The sequence below is a fragment of the Hypomesus nipponensis genome, chromosome 16 (genome assembly GCF_054491055.1).
Source record: "Hypomesus nipponensis isolate SF chromosome 16, ASM5449105v1, whole genome shotgun sequence".
Lineage (NCBI taxonomy): Eukaryota > Metazoa > Chordata > Actinopteri > Osmeriformes > Osmeridae > Hypomesus > Hypomesus nipponensis.
In genome coordinates, this window is record NC_140376.1 from 11728219 (window position 1) to 11755532 (window position 27314).

Below are 27314 nucleotides of genomic sequence, written 5' to 3' on the forward strand. Positions count from 1 at the left end.
TTTTTAAAGTTATCAATTCACAAAGTAGGTGCTGTCGGTGTTCCACAGTAGCTAGTCCTTTACTGAAAGCATGCAGCCCTTGCCAGAACACTGTCCATCACACAGAGTTTGGCTAGGTGCTTGCCCTGCTAGCATAGGTTGGCATTGTCAATACAGGACATAGGGGGCAGTAACATGCCAGACATGAGCCTGCAAATCTCCTAGTCTCCCAACTCCCCTTTACCACCCAACCCACCCACCCCCGAAGGTGATGCAATGCCTAAACCTTGATTTTCGTTGCTTGTTTGGGAACGCCTTAAAAAGCAGGGGGTTCTGGGATCGTATAGGGTGCTACATGTTGATAGAGACACGAGAGAGAGACATGTCCTTCCATCATCAACCTGTAGCCAGTGTGGGAGGGTCCTCGTTTCGATGGATCCAATTCCTCCTTTCATAATCCCCCGTCTTCTACTGAGGTACCGGATCACGCAGGCAGCGTTGGGAAGTGCATGTTAGAACACCCAACACACAAACCATTGGGTATTATGAAATGAATCGAGCGCTGATAAAAATTATTTGGTGGTTGCACACAAACTGTTAAGTAATGAAAGTCCAAGATGTCAAGACTGTAATATGATCACACCATGCGTAACATACACCCCTTTGTGCATCCCCCCCCCTTAATCCTCAAGTGTGAAAATAGCACGTTTTTTTTGCCTCTTCCATTCAGAAATGGTATGTCTCGCTGTAAAAAAAACTAAAACGCAGACAGAATAAATCTTTGACTCAACTGTGTTTCTTTTCTCCTGGCAGATCAATCGAGCTCCGAGTTTTGGGACTGATCAGAAGATTGATTATGATGTGAAGAAAGGAGTTCTGCTCAATGCTCTGAAACTGCTTAATATCAGGTAAGGGTTTGGTACGGTCTATGCTCTAGACGGCACTTCTCTGGTATTATCCCGCACTGCTCCTCAAGAGACTCATTAGAGTTTACGCAAAAGGAATCGGACAAAAAGCACACAATTAACTTTCTTAGACTGATTTCGATTTTATTGATCAGCTTTTGTCCCCCCCCCCCCCCCCACACACACACACTTAACAGAAAGTTTGAATTATTTTATGTCTGCAGTATTTTGGCCCCTTGTTATTGTTTCAGAATAATGTGTCACAGAAGATATTGAATTTGTTTACCAGACGGGGTTTATGAACAATAGCAAACTTGCCTGCCCTTGTTAATGTGTTGGTCTATGCACTGCTGGGTTGCAGTTAGGAGACAAGTCAGTTTGTTGCAAAGTTTTTTTTCTTTTGTGTTTACGTGTGATCCTTTGTGTTGTTTGTGGTACAGCTTCTGTGTGCTGTTCGTGGCCGTTTGTTTGTGTATACAGTGTGCATTCATGTTTGCTTGAGTGTATGTGCGTGTGTGCATGTGTGTGTGTGTTCAATCTGGCTGTGACCACACTGTCCCCAGACTACTGCAGTAAGTCTTCACTGATTGATCATCTTAAACCTAACCTCTGTCTCTGCTCTATCTGCTTTCTTTTTGCATGTCCTTTCACTACAGCTAAATAGTGTACACACACTGCATTACATTTGAACTACAAACTAACACACAGATTAATTTACACACGCACACAGTGTACACATACATCTGTAGATCTGTTTGGAAAGCTTTGTGCACTGTGATCCACTAAATTCCAATTGCTGTTGCAGACCCGCAACACAAATCCCTTATCAGAATTATTTGTTTCATGACTAATGTTTGTTGTGTTTCCAGAGATTACAAAGGAAGATTTGATTATTTCCTGACTAAATAAATCTGAGAAAAAATCAAAATCACTAGTGAAAAACAACTGATGTTCACAGTGTTCTTGTTCCCTTATATAGCATTGCATTGGTCTTCCCTGAGGAGAAGGCTTGGTGGTGGGGTGTATTTGCTGGGTGGGCTTTTTCTGGGAAGGTGGTTAAAACACAACCCTGTATTGCTGGGCCCAAAGGAGGGGTAGAGGAGGTCATGGAAATCCAGGACACACACAGAGGAATTGTATGTGCCCAGAGCCCAGTATCACATTTTAAGGGCCAGTGCGTTGAAATTAAAAGCTCCACAAACCGTACAGTGCATTCCCACCTCTCTTGCAGCTCACAACCAGCTTAGCAGGAATCACCATCCATCTTGCTGTTGGAAATTTGTGATTGATGGAGGGGTTTTTTCGGAGGAGTTTTGTGACACGTTGCTGTCATCCTCCAGAGCCAGCGACAAGAAGCGTAACTTGGCCCAGCAGAAGGCAGAGGCCCAGAGACGCCTCTACGGCAAGGGCTCCATGAAGAAGCTGTCTGCCGCCTCCTCCGACTGGGAGAAACAGCGGCACACGCTGGAAAGGAGGAAAGAGGAACTGGTAGGACAAGACGACGCCCACTGCATCCTGCTTGTATCAGAAGTCGAAAAGTTTCTTTTTTGACAGTGTGTAATGTTAATTGCCAGCCCTTTGAAGTAGGTGGGTCGACAGTTGCCTGTGTGTGGGGGGGGGGGTGACGGCTTTAAGTAGGTACTGTAGCACCTTGATTAGTCTTTTGATCAACCTTTGGGCTAATCAGCGCCGAGGAGAAAGTGAGGGGGCAGAGCCCGACACAGGGGCGGCTTTTTAAAAAGGGCACTCAGTCAGTTCCAAGAGCCTTTCAAGGCAACACCATGGCTACCAGGGGCTGAGCGTGTACGAATACGGCCGAGCATTTAGCATAGATCAGTGGCTGTAATTGGAGGGACCCCCTGCTGCTCTCTCAGCAAATTGACCAACTGACCTTTACACAATTATACCTTTTGATGTATAGAAAAAAGGGTGGGGGTCTATATGAATTATGAATTGGCAGCCAATATTAACAAGCGGAGGGGAGGGACTCTTTTAGCGGTACAACAGGTTATTTTTGTGCTTCGCTGTCCTTTCTTGACTTCATAGCTCAGACCTTTCATAACAGAAAAGTGTGTCCTTTCTCTCATTGTTAGTTGGATTTGAAGGGGCTGATTAATTTCGCCTGCTTTGCATAGGGCTCTTACTTCTGTTCTGCCTCTTCCACAATCTCCCCCCTTTCCACCCCGCTCACTCTTGCTCTTTCTTTATCAGAAGGAGAGACTGTCCCAGGTCCGTAAGCAGATCTCGAGGGAGGAGCACGAGAAGCGACATCTGGGGAACTACAGGTAGCGAGGAGGGACTTAAGAGGCCGGCTCTCCCACAGGCCCTGGAGACCAGCTCCGCTTACATTAACGGTCATTTGTGGAACGCTTTGCTCTCAGGAGGATAAATAACATCGGAGAGTGGGTGGGAAAAAAAAGGAATGAACATGTTTTTAAGAGAGAGATTGAGAGTGGGGAAGGAAAACGGAATTGAGAGCAATGGAAAGGGAGAGAAAGAGAGAGAAATAGAGAACAGAAAAAGAGTGCTTGTGAGAGAGAGAGGCATAGTGACTCCCAGGAGTAAACACCAACTCCACCGAACAACACAAAGGGAGCCACAATCTCACCTCCTCCTCCACTCCCTCTGCCTCCAACCCCTCTTTCACTCCCTTAGTCTCTGATCAGGGCCTGGGAAGGATGGAGGACGTCTGTTTATCATAGTGACCTGCCACTGAGAGCAGACGCCACCTCTTCAGTATGACTCACCCCCGTTGACATCTGTGATTCCACGCTTGTCCTTTGTTTATTGTTAATACCCTCGCTTAGTCTCTTTCTCAGATTTTCTTAGATGCAAGATATTTACCTCTTTCTTTCTGTCTCTCTCTCACTCCTCTCACTTTATATCACAGACAGACAGGCAGGAACTTAGTCAGCCAAGTCTATTAGCCTGCCAGTCTATCAGCCAGCCCGTCTTTTGACCAGCGAGTCAATCAGCAGACATTGTCTGGGCAGGCTAATAAAGAACCCATGATTCAGACACCATCATCCGGATCTGATTAAGACACCATCGTTAGAATTGTCCCTTAACAAACTTAGCCTACTATTAGATTAAATGGACTTCAGATACCCTGCCCGGCTTCAAAAGAAGACCCCAGCCTAGCCTGTCACTCTATCTCATTTATCAAACATCTCTGAAGTCATCACACCAATTTTAGTGGCATTGTGAAAGTTTGTATGTGTGTATGGAGGTGTAAACACAAAGGTAAACTACTGAAATAGGTCAAGTTTATAGCCAAAGTAAGTGTGAATTCTTATTAAAAAAAGAACAAGTCAAAAATACTGGAACATGAGCAACTCCTTTGCAAAAATATGTGGGTCACGCACAGATTATCTGACTGTATGCTCAAAAGAGGCCCAAGACACGAGTGATCAAATACGCAACAAAAACGTCTGCTCTTCTCCTGCAGAGCGGGGGCTGTAACTCACGCGTATAGCTCTTTTAGGATTGACAGCTTTATCCGCACTGATCTCAACATTTACGTTTCCTTTATCCCCTGATTACAAGGGTGAAGGGGCTGTCGCAACTCTGAAGTCCAAATGATTCGTCCATATGTGCATTAGGTGGATTTTTGCCATCAAATCAAACGGCATATCTATTAACACCAAGTGCGGCCCCATTTATATAAATAGAAAGGTTCTGGTTGACTTTGCCTCTGTGGTTGCTGTTTATTTTGATTAATGCGCTGTCACTGTTTTTGTTTGGTGGTAAGCCCAGAGTGCTGAAGTCATTTGGAGATGTATTGGAGAGATAAAGAGTGAAAGTTTATATGTTTCTTACTCCCTCCGGTCCTAAGATAAACAGTTTGGCTGTTAGTTTAGACTTGGGGTTCAGAATCATGTGGGACGTGTGAACTAGCACATTAGCCAGCTTGAAATGAATGGAAGAGGATGTGTCAACAAAAGGCCTGGCATGTAAGACATGCAGGGTTCGGTACAGTGTGTGTGGAAAGACCGATTCGGGCCCTAAAGGCCGGTGAACATTATATACACTTTTTTCAATATGTCTATATTATTTTGCCCAGGATAATCCTTTTCCCTCTTTCTCTAATGTTCCCTTCCACCATCCTTCTCTGTCCCTCCTTCTGCTCATAACCTACCTTCCCCATCTTGTCACTCTACATGCTGATCGCTCTTTCCCTCCATCTCTCTCCTTTTTTGTTTTCCTTCCCGATTATTCCATCCTCCCTCTGGTTTCCTCTATCTTTCTATCTCTCTTACCATCCCTCTCTCTACTTCTCTCTCTCACCATCTCTCTGTCTCTCTCTGTCTCTCCACAGACGTATTTACCCCCCAGATGACAAGCTGCTGTTGGAGAAGTATGAAAGCCTGCTCTCAGCTGCCTTTCAGACCTTCCTTGCTGGCCGAGCAGCCTCACTTCAAAAGGAAATGAATAATCCTCTGAAACGAATGAAGGCATGTACCTGAGACTCGGCTTTCTTCGGTGTTCAGCTGCACACACACGCACACACACACACACACTCCCTCTCTCCTTCTCCTATTTAGATTGTCTCCTCAACCGGAGAGAGCAAGTGTTGCAGTGGTCTTGTCCCCTTTGTCACCATGTCCTTGCATCCACAAGCCTCTTGGAAAGCATTCATCGGGCCGTCGAAACGTGCTAAAAGCAGATTGAAGCTGTACGACCTGTTTTTGTATCCCATTTGTTTGCCCGCTTAGGCCTCGCCTTGTAGCCTTGTTTCTCCTCTCACAGTTAGTTGTTCTTTGAATTTATTCCTGAATTCTCCCAGTGTTGATTTGAAGAGGCTCCTTCAAGGATGATGGTTGAAGTGAGCCCTGCATTTGAATGTGTCCGCAGACCGCAGATACATTTTTCATGGTGCACATAGAGTAGTTTTGAAGGTGCGAAGCGTTTGTTTGGATGGAGAAGGCCATTGTTTGGCCGCAAATCGGTGGGGCTATTTTGGTGCCGGCGGAGAAACCTCAGTATTGTGAAAAGTTTCATTCCGCGGTAGTTTCAGATGAAGCACTCGCCAGGCTTCCTTTTTCTTCTTCGTTTTTGTAGTGTGCCTTGCTATACATTGCCGCAGGAGAGAGAGAGCTAAGGCTGGATGAGTGAGAAAAGAAGGGAGGCGGCGGAATGGCTAACTTGAGGGCAGGTGAGTATATGAGATGAGAGGGAGATGGGGAAGGTCAGTGAGTCCAAGTTAAACAAGTTTGCAGGGTATTAAGTTAGAGGAAGAGAGAGTCGAATTGTTGAGGAGGAGAAGGGAGGAGTGGGATTAGGGAGTGAGCTGTTCAAAGACTAGTAGCCAAGGTATGGAGAGAGAGAGGAATGAGTGGGGAGTGAAGACAGAGAGACAGAGAGAAGGATGGAGCGAGTGAGAGGGGAGAGGAGGGAGACCGAGAGAGGGATTTAGGAGGATGTGCCATATGTACATGTGGCTCTGGGTTTATCCCAGCACAAGCCCCCTGCAGAGGAGCTGGCTGGTCACTCCCGGGCCTGACCAATGCCAGGCCTGCTTTGGCCCCTGACCTGCTCCCAAGCAGTACCCACCCACACATACACACACACGCACAAACCAAACGCCACATTTACATATACACAAGCAAAAAGTGACCTTTTTAGTAATCCACAGCTGCTTGATTGCGGATATGAAAGAAACAATTGAGCTTAATCTGTATTTCAGCAACAATGAGAGGGTGGAGGGTGCAGTAACAAAGAGGCATCAATCACCTCTTCCTTGTATTCAAACTGAGCCAGAAAGGACAGGAGGCGCAGTGTATTCACTGTGGTCACAGAGGTCCATAAATTCCCTATCTGTACCGAGGCAGCCAAAGAGCCACCCCGCTTTCTGCCAGGATATTTCTGTTTCTTTAGTATAAGACCCCAAATTAATTTTCTAAAGTGGAAATATCCATGTCAATTATAAATTAGTCGATTCAGATTTTCTTTATATATATATATATATATATATATATATATATATTTAGTTCTACAGACTATGTGTAAAACAAAGTAGCGCTGATGAGTATTTCTCATTATTTGACAGTATAAGTCAGTACCCATGATAGTTGCACCAGAGTGTTTTCTGATACCACCACAAGACCTGTCTTATATCTACACAAAGGACTTATGTTAACTACATACCAGTTAAAACTGTTGGTAACAACAGTAACTGTTAACGTTAACTTGGTTACGTGGTGTTACTGTTTAGCTGTGTGGGTTATTACACTTGGAAACACAGCATTACCCATTTTTGAGTGTAACCACTGCCAAGGATGACGAGATTCATGTACTGGCGACTGCCTAAAATAAATATCCGTCAGTGTGATTTAAAACGTCCGGTCCACTGTGTGTCTTGTGTGTGCAGGAGGAGGACATATTGGATCTCCTGGAGCAGTGTGAGCTGGACGACGAGAAACTGACGGGCAAATCCTCCAGGCAAAGAGGCCCTAAGGTGAGAGTCGAGAGAAAGAAAAGAAGGGAGCAATGAAGGAGAGGAGGAAAGGAGGGGAGGGGATTTGCCTTCAGGGAATATAGAGGAGACGGAGGAAGAATGTCAGAGGAAGAGAAAGGACAGACAGAGAGAGGGACAGAGAGAGGGAAAGACGCCTCAAGGTAGCACAGCTCATAGAACACAATTCAGAAAAAAAGAAGCAAAGAACAGAAATAGTGAGAGTGTGAAAGAGGCACTAAGGTAAAAGTTATATCCCCATAGGAGCTACCTGTCAACTCCCCCTCCCCCCCTTCTCTCTTTCCCTCTCTCTCCCTCTCTCTCAGTCCATTTCCCCACCCCACAGCCCCCCCCCCGATCCTCAACAGCACATTACTCTCTATTGCCTAAACCCCCCCCCCCCCCCCCCAATCTCCTCCTCCCGTCTTTATCTCTGTCTCTCACATCTAAATCCATACCTCAGTCCCCTTGATTGGGTCAAACACACTCCTCAGGTGAAAAACACAGTGGTCGGGTGCAGACTGGCATGTCTTTGTCTTATTATAGAGCCAGTGTGTGTCGTTCCAACACAAATGTATTAGTCCACCATTTTTGCTCACTGCAAACTGCTGTGGGTTCGTCCTGGAGGGTGAGGGAACGAGAACGTGTGGGAATGCCGGGCAGTCTGAATGCCCTGTGTTCATAGTTTAAGGAGTACTGCTTAATAAGACGACGAGGGTCAAGTTGAGACCAAAAGAAAAGAGAAGTTTTCTCCTCTCTCTGTTTAATACAGACAGCTTTTATAACCCCACCTGTTGTCTCCCGGTCACAATAACTGGATCTCCCTTTCCTTAGCCGTCATTTTCTCTGTCTCTCTTTCTCTCAAACACATACACTACTCTTTGCCTCCTGCTGTCCCAGTTGATGATTGTGTATAAGCGCTATGCCTATGATCAAATCCTACACATTCATTTTACAAAGCAGGGATAAATTAGCTGATGTATAACATACGCCAATGCTTTATTAATGCTAACAATGTGTTCTTTCCAGGGTTTGAAAAAGAAATCCAATTTAATTAACTTTTTTTTTTCTTCTGTTTGGGTTGTTGGGGAGGGGGGTTATGAATTATATATTTGTGCTACAAAGGCCAAGGAGAAGGATTGAGTGGCCGTTTGGATTGAATTAACATGTCTCTACCGTGGTTTTAATCAAAGCACCTGAATCAACACACTGCAATGTGCTGAGCACACATTCACATACCTAAAATAAGCGTGTGCACACACACACACACACACCCTCTATGTCACCTCTGCTTCTCGAAGTGACAGATGGTAATTGGCCGAGGTTGAAAGGTGGATCTGTGGGTGCTGACATCATCTCCCCTATGTCTCTCTGTATGTGTGTGTGCGCTCGTGTGTCTTTTCCTATCTGTGTCTGTCTCCCTTTGTGCGTTTCATGTGAGCGTTTGCTCTTCCCCAGCCTCTCTCCTCCATGCCCGAGAGCGCCCTGACACCCAGGAAACAGCACGGCGGAGGAGACAGCGACAGCAACTCCAGCGCCAACAACAACAGCTCCTCTGGCTCCGAAGACGAGGACGAGAGGGAGGAGAGGAGAGAAGGGGAGAAGAGGGAGAATAAGGTTTTGTACGACCTGGGAGAGAACAAGGATAAATCGTCGTCGGAGCGCTCGGGTAAGGCTCCTCGTAAATGAGGAGGAGGAACGTCTGGGAAACTCTTTACTACCAATCAGGGTCGCCTTGCTTTCGAGAAGGATGGCGCAATGGTTCCAGAGCCTTCTTCGGTTTCGCCCCCAGGCCTCACACCGGGGAGAAGGTTACTGTCTGTCCCTCTAAGTTGATGTCTTCCAGAAGACTACGAGCTTCGCCTTAATAACTAAAATAATCTTGTCGCACATACGTGACCATGCGGGCATGTTGTGTGTGCTAGCATGTTTAGGATGCACATCTTAGTAGATAAACATACAACATGGATGTTGCCATGCTTGTTTGCACAAGCGCATTCATTCTCAAACACACTTGCACACTCTTTTAGATACAGACCTGGTGTCTTGTAATACACACACACGTCAGACTAGGGGCCTCATGTATAAACGTTGCGTCGCACAAAAAGCTTGCGTACGCTGGTTTTCAAGCACACTTTGTGATGTATAAAGATTTACTTGACGTGAGAATGTGCGGACCGTCCGCAAAGTCTTGTCTGGCTCTGTAACATGGCGAATTCTAACTGAAAAGTGCCAAAACTCACCAAACATTACAAAATAAAGTTTACACTACAGTTTTTGTCATACGTAGGCATAACGTTAGTTATTCCAAAAACACATTTGGGCTACCTACGGTAATAAAAGTTTGATAATTAATGTGGATGATCACATCAACATGCCAAAACCCAAAACGGGTTTCATCAGTTTAATCCACCACCACTTAATAACTTGTTAAACTTGAGGGTGTCAAACGGATGACAAAATCACTCAGGAAATGCATGTCATGCACCCTATAGCTGCCATGCTGCTACAATGTGCCACCACTCGTTTCTTAATTTGAAGTTTTACATCAGACCATTTCTTCTTAATTTCTGCCATGGTCCAGTTCTCTGAACCCACAGCATTTATGGCCCTATGATAATAATAATGTTTTTATTTGTAATGCACTTTACATTTAGCTAAATCTCAAAGTGCTACAGGTTAAAGTTTTCCACTCCGCCGACTTTCTTTTGTCGCTAATACCTGATGACAGGCCACCAAACAGGACACATTTTCTCGCCTCCACCTCTGTTTCCAGAACCTCGATCTCACAGTCACCGTATTTCTTCAAATAAACACTGCTGCGTTTATTAAATAACGTTCATTTTTGGTGCTGTGTTTATTCGATTGTGGCATTTATGCAAAGAAATACGGTAATTCAGACAAAGAAATTACATCAGGAGCGGGGTCAGTGGCTCGTTCACCTGCGGTCATTCTCACATTGATTGTGATTTATAAAGGAAAGGTGCGCAGGACCTGGCGTATGACTGGTTTTATACATGTGAATATTTCTGTGCGTAGGTAATTTTCTAGTTTTGGCTGTATGCCATCTTCTGGTATGAAAGCTGTGCAATCCTTTATACATGAGGCCCCAGGAGTCTGGGGCCCAGGCTAAATTACAGATGTAAATCAGGCGAATTTGTTTAGCTGATTAATATGCCTAACTGCCCCAAATCCATCTTTTTTAATTAGGGTCACCAAAAGCTGAGGATGTTTCAACGGGGAGAAGTCTTCCGGTTTCTCAGTTCTCTGTAGCCTAAGCGTAAGATAGACACACAGAGGCCCTTCTGGGTTGATCAGTGTGTCCCTTTAATGAGCTTCCTCAAGTCTTCCGAGCCCGTAATCTGATAGGGGACTCAGAGTCCAGACTCCTGGAGAAAAAGAAGAAGAGAAAACTTCTAAAAGGACAGAAGAAGAGAAGGGACAATGGAAGGGAGGAGAGAAACGACTTGCGGTTTACCTTGAAAACTCCTTCAACAAATTTGGCCTGAAAAGGGCTTTTTTTTACATATTTTTTATTTTTATTATAATTGTGAAAAAAAGAAAAACAAATTGATTGATCTGCTCAGTGTTCCTCTCAGGTTTAGAAAGTCTCTCACCCTCCCGTTTCAATCCTGGAAATTATAGACCAAAAGAGCGGCAATTCTTCCAGTATGTGGCGCGCTTCTCTGGGTTGGGGACAAAAATGTATTTACGTGTTGCATTGTGGAGTGAGGAGTGACTTTTTTTGCTTGAACAAGAGGAATCTAGCATTATATTTTCCATTAACTGCAGAGTGAAGGACAGAGCAGTGATTTGGCTGGATTTGAGGGGGCTGCGCTGGAGTGACTTTGCCTCGGCGGCAGACTTCATAAGCGCCCATCTGGGGGCGGCCTAAACTAAGCCCCATAATACACTCCATTTGGCAACTTCCTCCCCCTCGGAAGGTTCAGCGCTGGAGCGGCATTGCATTTTCACAAACACACACACACACACACTCATTTTAGTGCACCGCAGAGTGGCTCAGTACAAACACATATGCAAACACACACACACACCCTGGCTATTGGGCAACCTGGAGGTGGTTTAATTTGTGGAGTCTTGTGGATGGTCCGTGTGTGTGCCTGCGTATGTGGATGAGCATGTCGATGTGCATTTCTGAGTATGTATATGTACTGTATATGTGTGTTTGTGTGGTGCTGGAGCCAGAGGGCCTGCTCTGTAATCCATTTGGAGGACAGAGCAAGCAAGCCCAGCTCCAGAAACACATGCCACAGCCATTAATGAAAAAACAGGTTCAAATAAGCCAGCACCACAGACAAGCTTGGACCTGGACTGGGTAGGCCTAATGCCACAGTTCATCTCCGCTGTCCCCAGACCAAGGCAGCAGCCAACCAATGATGAGGAGAGTGAAAAGGAAGGAGGGTGGGAGGTGGGGGATAGAGAGAGAACAAGAGAGCACGAGAGAGCGTGATAAGAGGACAGTGAGAAAGTTGATGAGGAAAAAGGGAGTTGAAGTTGGGAGCAGATCCTCTCTTCTGCCCAAGTTATTTAGGTCACCATCTAATTCCTTCACCCACTTTTTTTTCCAGGTCGGGTACACTGGAAGTCTCCAATGAAACCCCTAAAACCGGGTCCCTCCGCCTCCCCAACACTCTCTGGACCAATCAGACGCTCCATCTCCTGCCCGCGTTCTATCTCCTCCCTCACTACCCAGTCGCCAACCAATGAGGCACGGATCTCCCTGGCCAAACACTCAGTTCCTTCGGCCACGCCCCTGGTGAGGCCAAACTCCGCCTCCCTACGCTCTCATTCGCTCAGCCGCAGTGGCTCCGCCCACAGAGTGCCACACAGCAGCAGCCTGGGCACAATCCACTCTAACATGGTAAGAAAACACACACACGCAGTACACACACACACACACAAACGCTTCCCTTTCTACCTTTGCATTCATTTTCCATCTTTCCTTTTTAATGTTGACCTCTGTCTACATCCTAGAGGCAGTATATGTGTCAAAAGCACGGAACTTCACATAATTAAATCTACTTATTCCCCCTTGCTAGAATTAAATGTGTCTGTCTCTTCACTTAAAACCCTGTCTGAACGAAGGTTCAATAGCTCCTGTTGGCCATTGTTTTGTTTACTTGCTATTGAGCCGGTGGACTTTTCTTTATTTATCACGGCCACTTGCGTCTGTCTCTGTCAGAGCCTGGTGCTCTCACACCTGTCAGGACAAAAGAAAGGACGCCGGCCTGCATCACGGTCCCATTTGTCTTCATTCCTCTACCTTTTCTGTCCCCAACATGTGTTTGTATGTCTGCTTGATGTGTTTGTGTTTGTGTGTGTGTGTGTGTGTGTGTGTAGAGCGAGCCCATGCTGAACATGAGGACTAAGGAGCAAGACACTGAGCTGACAAGGCAGAGTTTGGCTGCCCTCAACACAATGAGAATACGCTTCCCCGGGAAGACAGAGGAGGAGGCCGATGCCGTTCTGGACGAGGTGTGTGCGTGTGGTGTGTGTGCGTGTTATTGGGTTTGTAGAAGAGGAAGTGTGTTATCCCCAGAGCCGACGTGGAGATGGTTGTTGCTGACCATAACTAACCTCTCCACAATAGCCACCTGTCTGGCCTGACTCCTATTGTCTTTGAGACAACCCTAGTGAACATGGCGTGGGCTGTATCACGCCACGCCATATTCCCTACTGCACCTGCGTATTCATCATGGTCTCCTTCCCCTGATGGGTAGCGGGGGTGTGTGTGTCAGGGTCGTAAGAGACAATTAGCGACACACCTGTCCTGTTAATCAGCCCTAATTAGGGGCACCATGGAAATGCAGATGAACGCATGCACCTATAGCCCTTGTCAGTTCACTCAGGAGACGAGAAGTAATCTCGGAGAACTATCAACTTGTGCAATTTAAATTTGAGGGGTTGGCTCATTGTTGTGCATTTGCATTCGCGTAAAAGTTGTTGGTGGAACGCTGTAAATGGTCAATATTCACAGGGAAAGCACAATTCATATACAGTAGGAAAGATAACAGGCCCTATTTCCCCAGTAATATGCAACAGTCTACATTTCACCCCAGGGGATTTCTAGTTGTTAATATTCACACATCCTCAATTATGAAATCATAATGCATCATGCACTGCAACTGGAACATTTGTCTAGAAACTACGCATTATTGAATTTTGCTACTCTAGTAAACCATGTCGATCTAAGTATATATAAAGGAAACAAAAGTGAATCCAATAATAGTTGTTATGTTTTTCCCATTCTTGTGAAGTACAGCAACAATCTGAAACCGCGTTTCTAAACAGAGGCTCTATTCACCATATTGAAATTGTGAGTCGATGGGTCCGTGGAATACATTTCCTTTGAATCCATCTGTCTGTCTCTTTGAATGCTTGAGACTGACGAGCCTCACAATTTAACACTTGTATTTATTCAGTATTTACAGACCTCACTCATTTCACATGCTTGCGGTAGGCATATTCGCATTTCTGTTCATTCTCCCTCTGTTGATTCTCCAAGGACAGAGGCAGGGCCTTCAAGTAAAGACTTTTATACACGAGTAGAGAGGTCTGTTTACTTATGTACCACTGTGGCCCTGTCTGATTCACTGTGTGTGCTTATACAGTGTACAATATGCAGGCTCTCCTGTGGGAACTGTCTTTGTCAGGGATCTCTATTGCTACAAGATAAGTGGATGTTGGGGAGGTAGGGTGTAAGTCAACAAAGCAACAACAGCAAAAATGCTCAAACAACTACGTAAATGAGCGTTGGAAATCAAAACATGGGAATTAAATAGCATGGAACCTTTCACAAAGATGGACCTATAGATGCCAATATAGTCAATGTTTCATAATTGTGTTTGTCATCTCTACCGCGGCGCGCACTATTAAACGCACCAAATACAAAAGCAGAGCACTTTTTACGACTGAAATAAAGTGTCAAGCTCAACTTGAGGTTTTGGACTGATAAAAAAAAAAAAAAAAAAAATTACACTCCCTTAACCTGATCCTCGCATCCACAGCTGCAAAATAAAGAAATAAAAGAGAGCACTTCAGGTCAATTATATCCGTGTCTGAATGCAGAGTTGACAGATTGACAGATGGCCATAGAGTTCCATGAAGGTGCGGTGGCGGGGTCTATAGAACACGCTTTCTCCAGCCCCTTGCTAAATGAAAAGGCCTATTGAGTTGCAGCGAGGCTTGTCCGTGGTTTTTCTTGCCATCTCTCCTTCTCCGCCGCCATTGATTTTGTCTCACAGGCAAACCGAAGCAAACGCAGAAACCCTGATCGGTTTGAATACTAAAGTAACAATACCCCCAGGCTGTATACGATGATTGTGAGTAACGAGGGATGATGTATGAGAGTGAGAGAGAGAAAGGGGGGAGAGAGAGGGAGAGGCACAAAGGAGCAAGAAGAAGAGAGCTCAGCCATGTGTTGTGTGGTATACACGCTGGTCTAAAATACATTTAAAAAATGTCTTGGGGCGATTTCTTTTCACTTTTGTTTGCTTTTAGACTTATTTTGAGTCATATTCAGGTAGGCCCATAGTTATATTGAGCAGAGAAGTTTATTTACAGTTACTTGATTTTGTACTCTGCCTTCTCCTGCTTAGATACTAGACAACTGGAAATACCACAAACCAAAGGTGGCCTCCTATTGGCTGGTAAAGTTGGACTCTACCAAACAAAGAAAGGTGAGTACAAATTGTAATACAAATATGATATTGGTCCAGGATCGTTTTAGGGCAGCATTTTGTCTATTCAAGGTATTGTTTTACGAAGATTCCCATCTGACAAGTCAGTAAAAAAAGATTGGGAGAAAAACTTTGATTTAATAACCATGTAATGTAATTAAACCATATTGTTTTGTTGGAGAAAGAGAAGGCCAGATGGAAAAATACATGAGTGTCAAGATGGATTTGATGTTCTAGTCAGATGGTGTTTGTTAATTGTAGGTTACAGGCTTGTGATAAATGTATGAAGGGTTTATGTTGCACTCTGCCTTCATATTACCATAGTGGGCTGCTGGGTAAAAGTCTAAGAAAATGTGCATGGCTGTGTGTGTCAGTGCCTGTGCCCCATGCCTGCCTATTAAAGCTGGCATGCCTGCCCAGACATCATCCTAGTCATAGACATCACTAATGAGATAGGAGGAATCAAAGACTGCAGCTAAGAACAACAGAGAAAAAATTGAGTGAGAGATGGGGGGAGGGGGGTCGGTAGGAGAGGAGGAAGGCAGGAGTCTTTATAGCGCCCTGTAACTTCTGACGTCGGTTCTCCAGCCATACTGACGTTCTCGAGTAATTACCTTCTCTCCTCGGCTCCCCTTCGCCACGGCCCATGCTCCGGTTTCGCGCCCTGCGTCACGCTTGTACAAACGCCACACTTGCTGCATGATCAGTGTGTGTGTGAACGCCTTTGTTGAACATGATGTGTGAGCGACAGAATGTGTGTGCTCCTGTCCGTGTTGTACATGATGTGTGTGAAAGAAACAATGGTGTGTGTCTACACATCTATGCATGTGTATGTTTTGTACATTAAGTGTGAGAGACAGAATGTGTGTGTGTGTCCGTTTGTCTACACAATGTGTGTGAAAGAAACAATGTGTTTGTTCTTGAACACATGTGCGTATGCATGTTTGCATGCATGTCTGTGATGGCGTGTACCAGACTCAACATTTACCCCCTCAAGTTGAGAGTGTTCAATAAGAAGCCTTAAAACCTCACATTGAATCAAATCAACCCCCCCCCCCTCGCCGGTCTGCTAATTGATTTCCTTGCGTCTCCCTGCAACTCTTTCAAAACTGACTCCTTTGTTCAAACCGTGTTTTAAAACCTGATTCGTTAATCCATCTCTCTCTTTTTCTCTCCCACCTGTATGTGTTTGCGTGCCGAATGTTCAATGTGTAGGTTCTGGACATAGTACGTACCAACGTGCGCTGTGCACTGCAGAGGATCTGGAAAGAGCCGGACGTGGAGAGTTTACACCTGTACCGTCTCTTTAACCGCGTTTTCAACAGGCTGCTGTGGAGTCACGGCCAAGGCCTGTGGAACTGCTTTTCCAACACTGGGTAGGGTTACCAGCGTACCGTACCACTCTCTCCAGCACTCATGGGTTTGACATGGGAGAGACCAGTTTATGGCACTGAATGTGGCAGAGAAGTCAGCCCTCACAAACAGATGGAAATCCTGGGTACACATTTTCAATTCAAATTAACTTTATTTTTAACCCAGAGGGACAATTCCTGGACGCCGGCACAATAAGGACACACAAATAGACATATATGACAGTACAGGATAGACAGTGGCCACATTGCAGTACAGTACACAGTACATGACAGTGGCAGTGACCGTGTTGCAGACATAATGAGTAAATGAGAATCTTAAAGAGCGAGAGAGTGTTGGCTGGCACTCCAGGAGCAGGGATGGTGGATGCTGAGACTGGGTCAGACCAGTAGATGTGGGGATCCGTCCCAGGCGATAGAGGAAGAAGGGGGGGAGAGTGGAGTTTGCAGCCCCCTTTCCAGAAGGCAGCCATTTGAAGGCCCCGTGTAGAACATGGGTGGGGTCCCAGGGATGGAGTGGGCTTTCGGGAGCTTTAGTTCATCATGCAGTGCGGTCGAAGGCCCGAAGGGGTGGCTTATTATTTTGGTCTCTGGAGGTCGCGTCTTGTTTCGGATAGTGAGAGAGAAGAACCAGCAAATGAATGAAAAGGTGATTATGGTTTCAATGCATTCTTTTGCTGATTCTACTCTCTCACTATTGGCCTTTCGAAGGCATTTGGTGACATGTGTGATGGTTGATGTATGGAAGTACCGCAAACCAAAGGTGTCCTCCTATTGGATGGCGAAGTTGGATACTGAATGAAAGACTGGTGTGGGTCTTTTTTGGTGAGTGACATTTCTACTTGCCCAGAGTCGGTTTAGGGCAGAATGTTGTTAGATTTTCTTTAGTAAATATTATTTTCTCAATTAGCAAAATTACACTTTAACATAGTTCAACTGTAATAAAGTGAAGTCAGCAAATAATTGTTATGAGTGCAATTTAAGTTCAATTCAGAATTATTCAGAACATTCATCCTTTTACCTTTGCCATTTCAATTTTGGTGACAATCCTGTACATTTAACTGACATATTCACTTTGACCTTTCTAACAAAAGTATTTTAGTTTTTGTTTTAGTCCACTTCTTCTTTAATGTGGTAACATTAGAGATATGTTTTAAAGAAAAACATAGATATAAATCTGTTTGAGCTTGAGACCATGTTGAAGTCCGAGTACAATAGTACCCACTGGTCTTAAACATCTGTCTTACACAATAACATTATTTATTTATTTATTTATTAGATAGAAGGCTATTGCAGGGAGGCCCACAGGTTAACTGTAAATCATATGTGTTATTCAACAGCGCTATTAATTTCTTAATACTTTTGGTCACAAGTCTTAAAACTTAAATCATTACTACGCAACTCCCCATTGATAAAAGCCCCATTGGTTTTTAATGTACCAAGCCTCCATAGACCTAATTTAATATATGAATGTGATTGTGATAACTAGCTATCTCTCATAGAAAATGAACTGTCATAGACAAGATATACTGTCTACAAAGAAATTCTACACTAATTTTAGGAATGTCTGCTCTTGGCAGACAGGGGCATTGAGAGTGTTATTTGGTTTGTATAGGCAAAAAAAAACGCATAAAAGACAAAGCTACTGTTCAATAATTAGGTTAGAATTCTTTATTAAATTTGTTTGACTAAAGGCTGCCCTTTTTATCGACTCCTTCAAACTAAATCCCTTATTAGCAAGTAATGTTATTGAAAAGCCTGTCTTCCAACTGAATTGTTGTTCCAATAGTAGAATGCAGTATAGCATTGACAAAGTGTGGTGAAAGCACTGATGAAGTATCCTTCTTTCCCAGAACTCTATACCACAGAAAAATGACAAGCAATATATCTTATTGACCACCACTCTCTCTTATACCTGATTGATTGACAGTTTAAGTATTTGCTTGTTGATATGCCCCAGGGAAATGACTCAGACCGTCTGCTCTTCTCATCCTTCTGAGAGCTCCAAGGATGAAAGCAACATGTTCTTCTCTGTTCACATAATAAGGCCATAGATATTCTTGTTTATGATGGCTTTTTAGAACTAGGGGTGTGAGACAGAGGGGAGGACAGAGGAGCGGGGAAAGGCTAAAGTAGTTCCTGTATTTCTCTCCTCCCTACTTCTGTTTGTTATGAAATCCTTTGATATCTCTCAACTTTTATTATCATTTTTTCCCCCCACAAATTCTTGAGCCAGCGGTAAGTGGCTTTTTATAGATCGACTCATTCCCCTCGATTGTGTCCCTATAGAAATTAGGCATTCACACAAAGGCTTGCATACACACATGCAGATTGTAATATGACGACCTAATTATATAAAATCTCTGTACTTGCCTGGGTGTCTCACCCTTATGGGGGCCTTTATATAGACATCACTGATGCTACACACAAATAATTATTGGTATACAGTTGGTATGCATAACTGTAAAGAAAGATGAAGAAATAAAGCATCAGATAGTCAGGGGAGAGAGTGAACCTAACAATGTGTTTGTGGAACGAGATGGGGAGATGGGGAACGAGAGATCGGGGAAAGAGTTGCGAGCACCTGAGCAAAGCAGACCGGCTCAGAGTCCTAGAGATGGGGGGGTGGGGGGGATTAGCCGTAGTCACCACTGGCCCCCTTGAGTGGCTCGCTACATGCTGGTTCCGTTTGATCAAGACAAGCCACCCCCCTCATCCCCAACCCATGCCATTGCCGCTGGCCGCAGCCTACGAGATCAACGCCACAGGGAATCGGCAGCCATGCGGCGAGAGACGGCGCCTACTTCTCCCTTTCCCGGCTAAGATCAGCGCCGGTTAACGTACACTCAGCCACCCCCACCCCTCCACCCCTCCCGTTTGATATTTTATCTGCCCGACACGGCTGTGACTATTGTGGGAGCATTGAACAGAGCTTTGAAAGGAGACTTAGAGAGTGGGGAAGAGAATAAAAAACACGTTTGTGAACCCTTTTCTGAAGCCCCCCCAAGAACTGAGAACGGCAAGACATCAAACAGAGGCCCTTGGTTCTCTTTCAGCTGTGAGCCTCTCACAGTCAGGGGGATGTCCACTGTTGTAAAGAGGGTTAAATGTACAGGATTTTTTTTATCCTCCTCTTTATGTCTTTGTCTTTGTGTGTGTATGTGCGTGCCTTGTGTGTCTGTGCGACTGTCTCCATGGGTGTGAGCGACCGCGTCCTTGTGTGTGGGGCTATGCCTGTGCGTGTGTGTGCACGCCTCCCTCTCACAGGTCTTCGTGGGAGACCATCTTCAGTAAGAGCAGTGAGATGGTGACCCCCCAGCAGCTGCAGTGCTGTAAGAGGCTGGTGCAGCTCTGCCGACACTGTTTACTGGTCGTCTACAAGTTTGTTTCAGAGTCCAGGGGCTCCCTCACAGGCCTGAGTCCCGAATGGGACGACACCAGGTGAGGCCACACAAAGCATGCAAAGCCATGTAAAGTGACACACACAAATGGCACACACACGCATAAACTCTCATTTGACACCGTCTGGGTCATCAGTGCCCTCTTCTCCGGAACCTTGCATGCTTCTTTTATATATTTTTTATATATAATATAAAAAATATATAAATAAAACATTTTAAATAAATATTATATATTATCTCATCCTTCCAGATACATAACCCTTAAAATCAGACCTGTGCTATTTTTACATCCCTCCAAGGAGTCGACATTTGGCTTTGAGCGAGTGAACTTTGAAAGCTTGTGGGAAAGGAGGGTAGACGGTGGTGGGGGTTGGCAGAAGGGGGGGGGGTGCTGTTAACAGAAAATAATGACCCTCAGATTAGTGTGCAGGTTAGTGAAGCCCTCCCGAGGCTAGCTTAATTCAATTAGAACCCAGATGAGCCTAGCCACAAATGACCTTAGGAGGACCTCTTTTTCTGGAGCAAAGCTTTGGTTGATTCATAACCCCATACACAGCTAACAGGGCTATCGTTTTGCACCGTTAGAAACTTTAGTAATGTACTTTTTGCCTTTACACACAAGGGACTTTTTAAAAGGATGCAATCTGGAACTTGGAATAAACCAACACCTCTTCCAATGATACAAGGGTTCAGGGGTGGGTAGCTGGAGATAGCAATATTTCAGGTAGAGCTAGAGATGTACTATAATCTGATTGAATCCTGTCGCCAACAAGAATTAATTTGATATATAGTATCCTGGTACGCAGTTGCCCTTAAAAATGGATGTGGGTGTGGTTCAGTTTCTGTCCATTAAAGCATGCATTGGTCTGTCTCTCTGTGCGTGTGTGTGTGTGCTTGTGTGTGGTCATATGTGTGGGCTGTGACGAAGCTCTCCATTGGCCTCTTGCTATGGCCCCACCTCTGCTGCTTCTTCCTGCTCCGCCTACTCGCCCCTTGATGCAGGTTTTTGCTTGCTTTCACTGGCCCCTCCCACTTTCCCATCCACCCTCTTTCGACTCCACCCACCCCTCTCACCCCTCTGCTCCCGGCAGCACACCAGCACTACGGCTTTGTCCCAACAGCCTACCACGGTCTTCTCTCCATTCTCTCAGTGACTCTCAGCGTAGCAACTGGTATAGAATTGATTGGTTGGTGCATAGATGCGTATTAAGCAAATCCGTTTCATACATTTATTTTGTACAGATGAGTATATCAGGGAAAGGAGACAAGGGAAAGGAGACGTAATGAGACTGTTGGGCAACAGCCTTGTATCATGCCACCCTGAGGGAATCCTCCTAACTGCCTGAGCATTTCACAGCCAGTAACGTCACCTTCTTCCCCGTCACTGACACAAAATGTCTCCCTTAGCAGCCGGTCGCTCCCTTTCGCAGCATTGAGCTATCTCTGCCTCAGCTTGTCAAACAAGCAGGGAATGCCCCCATTGCCTCTACCCACCCACTCCTCATAGGAGAGGCTATTATGGTTAATTTGCCATTAGACTGCATATGCTTTGTCTCGATGGGAGAATTATGTCTGTGTACGACAAGAGCACCATCTTGCACCTGTCACCTCTGTCTACACAGAAATCGACTCGCCCACCTCCTATTGCGCTCTCTGGCTGACCCCACTCATTGCTCTGCACCTGAAGCCACCTCTGGTCTGCACTTCCTACACACTCTTTCCTTTTCTCTCTCTCTGCGGGCTTTGCACACACTGGAGAGGGCGAGTGAGAAGGGTCTGGGGTTTCTATTAAGCACACATACTGAACCCACTTCCGCAAGTACTGCAATCCGTTAACCTAGTTCAGGTGTGTCAGCAGTCACTCAGGCTTTGGTTTAGCCAAGCTTAGTTCTAACTACACCATGACAACCATATGACTGACTGTCTCCGTAGAATTTTGTTCAAGTCTAATGACATCCTTGAAGGCTCTTCCAGGAAATCACGCAAAACTTTTCTGACCTTGTTTATTAAGTTGTCGGCGGCGTAATAGCGTAGCGTACTAATCAGGGTTAATTGAGGTCTAGTCGCTGACTTGGTCGACAGTAACCTTCAAACCCCTCCCCGTGCAGCGTGGCATCTGATTGCGTCAGTTTGCTAACAACCTCTCCCGGTCTCTGGCGGCGGTGTTAGCGTCCTTTGCGTGCCTTGCTAATTCACCGTGGCAGCTGCGTCTCCGGCGGAGACCTTGAGAAGCGCGCGTCCGTAAGAGGATGGAGGCGCATGAGGGTGAGTTTTGCATGTAATGAGTGGTGCGTCTCATCCCCCATTGATGGATTGGACTGAAGTAGGGCTTCGGCACAAGCAAGCCCCTTCTCTTGGGTTTCAAGCAGGCAGGTCGTTCCAAGAATTCCTGTATGATCAAACGCGGAAGAGCTCGATGATTTTACACGCGGCCAATTAAACATACCCCGCAGAGGGAAGGAGCGAGGGAAGGAAAAAGAGAGAGAGCATTTGGACGTGAGGAAGTCTTTTCACGTGTTATATACCATGAACAGTGTTTTCAAAGTGAATACCTGAGCACAAAGAATTTACAGTTGCCATATATTTGACTTTAATTCCTCCCATGACGGGAGGAAATACACTGCCCCGAAAGCCTGATCCCTCAGAATAACTATGCCGTTTCAAATAATGAAAAAATAAAAATGGTTAAATATGAGCAAGATGCTGTAACTTACAAATAAAGGTAATAAGAAACCCAGAGGGAAGAAATCAGGTGACACAGACTTGAGTCAAAATGTCACTCCAGAAACAAAGCATTGTAATTTTGCAAGCAGTGCGACGGATATTAGAAGTTAGCGGGGATATAACTCTGTCCTCCGCTCAGCTGCTTGGCCTTACACGGGCTGAGTGGTACAAAAGCCTGTGAGTGGACTGTGGGAAAAAAAGATGTGCTTGACAAGTACCTACGGCCCACTTGGGCGCTTTCAAGGACATTCTTCTTGAACTAAATGAAGTTAATTTGAATCCCTCCAACTCTCCTGGGTCGGGCTCTGTTGCTGCAGATGCCCCCGGCTCCAGCGGAAGGCTTTTTTTGGTCGGCTTTAAGAGCTAATTTGTCCAGGAGCTATTTTACTGGAAAAGCATGTCAGACTGAACCCTGCTATCTGCTAGCTAACAGAAGATTTTATTTCACACTCTGTAATTCATACAGGTACTGTCTGTTTTGTGAATTTGTCGTTAGAAATCAAGAACTCTCTGTCAGTTTAGCATATTGTGCTTCTGTTTTTAAACCATGAAAAGTGTTTTTGTAGTGGTTTACATTACAGCTAAAGATTTTGAATAGGGTCATGGTCAGTAATAATTTTTCACCAGAGAAGGCTTTATATTAGGAATGTAAAAACTACTCACAGCACTTTCATTAATGTAAAAACCTATTGCCTGCTGAACATACACCCTGGATTTGATGCCCTGTCTCACATGTATTGAAGTTGCTCTAGAGACTCCACCAGGCTCCCCACTCCTCCTCATCCTGCTACCCATCTCATTCTCACATAGTGGAACTCTGTTAGAGAGGTCTGGCTCTCTACGGCAGACAAAGTCATACGTTATCAGACAGAGCCTAGTGCTGGCGCTTTATTTGTGGAAGAAGAAAAATAATGGGCAGCAAGTTCTGTATAGGCTGGGTGGTGTTGTAATCCTCTAAAGTAGGGATTCTCTGCTGTGGTGAGCAGGAAGGGTAGAGGTTAATATGCCTTGATCTCTTGATGATGACCTTTGTCTAATCCGATCATTATGCTCTCCCTCCAATCCCTCCTCCTCCCCCTCCATCCTCCTCTCTTACCCGTCTGTCCAGGTATCTGCTGCCAGTGACCTCCCAGTTCGTCATGAAGTGGCCTTCGTCCAGCTTTGGTCGAGTGTCCTCGGCAGCCATGCCCCGCTCGCGTAGCCTCTTCACCACCAGGATGGGGCAGTTCTGAGTTGGTCACACGTCTTGGACCGCACCTGACCCCTTACCCTACCCCCCACCCCTACCCCTCCCATGCACCCCCACCTACCATCCAACCAGCAGCAAACCAAGCACCACCCTCAAGATCCCTGATCCCAGATCCCTGCTGAGGTGAGAGGGCTGAACTTTGGACTCTGGACCTTGACCAAGGCCCTGGGGGCAGCCGAGCAAGACCAGAGCATATGGGGGAGATTAACAGCCGCGTCGAACTCCTGTCCAGTTTGGCTTTGACAAGCCCACTTTATCTCAGAGAGTCCTGGCCCGGCCCAGCCCAGCTCAGTCCAGCCATCCTACTTTACCCATGATTTGGGCCCCGCTCCTATCAGTGTCAGACAGTAGGTCAGTTCCACTTGTAGGTTGCCCTGCTGGCTCCTGATTTTCTTATTGCTCTCTATCTTTTCCCCTGTGACCTGTTTTTCTCTCTTTCCTCTCTCTGCTTCTCTACATCTCTTTTAACCCCAATCCCTTGTACCTGCTGTTGTATACCTGCTCACTAAACAGTTACATGTCATGGTACTGTAAAGGGGAAGAAACAAATTACTTTACTCTACCAGGATTGTTTTAATTTATTTTGTAAGATATTCCATGAATGCAGTGAATGCAGTCCGCCGAATGCAGATGGAATGAGATCAACAAACCCTTCGAGAAAGTGGAAAAAAAATCTAAAAAAACAACAATAACAAAGCTTATTTTTGCTGGTTATGGCAAATGCAAAATATTTGTTGGTGCTGTCGGTTATTTATTTATTTATGTATTTAACTTATTTCAGATTTTTTATTTTTTGTTTCGACAAACACTCTGTTTAAATCAATTTAGCCCAATGTGCAGAGAAGTGCCGAGAGAAGCTTACTTAAATAAACATTAGCTGACTTTTTTTTGTGTTGAAAATTAGCACACATAGATACCCATGGATACTCAAACTTTAACCTAAAGCCACCCTAAAATTTCACCACTGGTGAATTTGTTGACTTTGCACATATAAAGGTAATTAAAATTAGGCCAGGCAGTTTAGAAGGTAAGACAGTTTTGCATGCTTAGATCATAGTCCCTCACCCAGAAACAGTTTATAGACAACTGAATACAGGTAATACTTGAATCTTTTTTTATTGTCATAGTTTTTTTTTACTTTTTTTTTTTATAGATACACTCACACAAGTCTGAAGTCTTAATTACATGTTTTGTATCATAAAACACATTGCTTTTACAGCAAATGATTGATGGTGAGTGTTAACCTGAGGTGGAGGTTGAAGATAACGTGGTTGAAATGTAACCCAGTTGTAGCATACCGCACTGCTAACTGCAGGGCTTTACCTCTCAGACATGGAGCTATCACACAGTGTTTTAGCAGCTGTGGTTTATTTCCCCAACGCCAGCCCTGCACGTCCAAGTGCCAGTCAGAGAACAGCTATGTGCCAAGGCTCCAGCATATCCACTAATGTCTTCAACTGGTCCTTTAATTAAGGTGCAAATGTGATCAAGTATGGTAAAACCTCAATAAGTAGGTATTTCAATGTTAAATAGGGAGAGACAGTCAGTGTTAGGATGTTTTAGGATAGACTGGGCTCGCATGTAATTTATTGGTTTAAGTTTTCAAGGTGATAGTTTACATATAACTATGATACAGTAAACCAATTACAATTATAAAACTGATTTAATAGCTAAAAATGCTGTGCTAAAATGCTGATGTACTGTTCCCTATACTGATCATCATTTCACAATGCCAAATATCTTATTTTGCCAGAATTTGCATTAGTTTACTTTTCTGCCATTTTAGGTAGGGATCTTTGTTTCCATAGCAATAAAATCCTTAAAAGTAAGTTATATTTCACTGTCTTGTTTTTCTCTTGCTGTTGTATATTGCTAGTTCCTAGGTGAACTTCTGTCCCAATGAAAGACCACACAAATAAAGTGCAGGAATGTGGCTGTTAGAGGTGTGGACACAGAAATATTGGCAGCATGGTTGGGGGAGGCAAACCTAACATCGAGTTGTGGACAGGTGACAGTTACCTCAAGACAAGCTGGTACTCACCTCAAGAATGTGACAAGTGTGTGCGGCACTATCACAGCCATGCCTTGTCTTGTCCTGACCTGAGAGGCCCTGGGGTATGTAGGTGGACATGTCTTCATTCACACGCGAACACACTGTGACACACACATTCTCAGACACACCTGGTTTGTGTCCTGCTTCCTCTGGCCTGATGCAGCAGCCAAACTGACCCCCATGTATCTAATTTCTTCCTCTATCTCTCTCTCACTCTCTCGCGCTTTATCTTCCTCTCCCTCGGTTTCTCCTTCTCTCTCGATGTCTTTGTTGGGAAGAAAGGTGAAGGGTAAAACATTGAGTCCCTCCAACATCGGTCATGGCCTCCCCACAAGAAACGAGCAAACAGTGACAGCCCAGTGTTTCCGGACCATTGCGCCGTCCAAAAATATCCCCCTGTGCTACATCGCTGGACCATTCTGTCCTGACCTTTCCCACCCCTACTCCATCCCTCCACTGTCCCCAGTCCAGGCAGCATTACAGAGCTGTCCATTTTTTTGTGTCCCTTCAAGTCCCTGTGGATGACCCAGTTCCAGAGCCTTTAAGCCCCCTCTTCTCTCTGGCCATGTGCTCGGGTGAAAATAGGGTTTGGAAGCAGCATGAGAGGTGAATGGTTCAGATGTGATAAAGCCCAACACTCTTAACCAAAGTGAAAAGGCTGAAAAAGGCAGGCGTTCAGAAAATTCTGACTTGGTCCTAATCCACTCTAAACTAAGGAAAGTGGGATACACGATTGGGATCATACTGACATTTGCGATATGGCAGTCAAATGGAAGAGGCTTCCAATAGATGTACTGCAGAGTATATTGACTTTTAAATGTCGATTTTATGTGGTACAGCTCGAGATAGATTGAATGATGTTCATCTACACATTTAACACTACAGTATAGTAGTCACATAGTCAAATGTGGTCAAACATGTATTATCACACAGAAAACAACTTTAAATTGTCTTTTGTGTGTGTGTACACAATTTTGTAGGATTGTCCCGAATGTTTGTGATCTAAAATCAGTATGTGTTCCCGTAGCTCACTAAATGTGTGTTTTTTAGGTTTTTGGGGTTATATTCCTGTGGGTGTTTCTGCATGACTGTGTGTGTCTACGGGTATCCAAATCTGAGATGTACTGTGTCTCTCTCTGCAAGGGAACCTGACTACGACTGACAGATACAAACAAAACACACATGCACATCACCTCACCAGTGATAACAATATCCCCCACCTACCCACCCACCAATCTTTTTTTTCTCCCAACAGCCCTCCTGTCTTCCTCCTCAGTGTGTTGCTCAGCTAATTCAAGGTGATTTTGGCGTATTCATCTCAAAGGTCATTCCTTTCACTGTTTTCCCCCATGTGTACAAAAGGCAACATTCATCAACAAACCAATTAAGGAACAACGGTGCATCCTGTAATGAAAAGGACTCCTGTGATCTGGAATGTGTGTTTTCGGTCCCCCCCCCCCCCCAAACACCTCCTCACAA

General features: G+C 44.9%; 1 protein-coding gene across 3 annotated transcripts in view; it reads left to right on the forward strand.

Moving 5' to 3' along the window:
* Positions 1-25605, forward strand: part of ttll7 (tubulin tyrosine ligase-like family, member 7) — a 52909-nt gene extending 27304 nt beyond the window's left edge. For all 3 annotated transcript variants that reach the window (XM_084676013.1, XM_084676012.1, XM_084676014.1), the window contains 12 exons: positions 793-887; positions 2225-2372; positions 3096-3169; positions 5203-5338; positions 7255-7341; positions 8797-9007; positions 11928-12220; positions 12700-12834; positions 14958-15038; positions 16254-16414; positions 19676-19849; positions 23642-25605. In XM_084676013.1, the coding sequence (XP_084532139.1) occupies positions 793-887; positions 2225-2372; positions 3096-3169; positions 5203-5338; positions 7255-7341; positions 8797-9007; positions 11928-12220; positions 12700-12834; positions 14958-15038; positions 16254-16414; positions 19676-19849; positions 23642-23765 (1719 nt within the window). In that variant the 3' untranslated portion in view covers positions 23766-25605. The remainder of the gene's footprint in view (positions 1-792; positions 888-2224; positions 2373-3095; positions 3170-5202; positions 5339-7254; positions 7342-8796; positions 9008-11927; positions 12221-12699; positions 12835-14957; positions 15039-16253; positions 16415-19675; positions 19850-23641) is intronic.
* The last annotated feature ends 1709 nt before the right edge of the window (positions 25606-27314 follow it).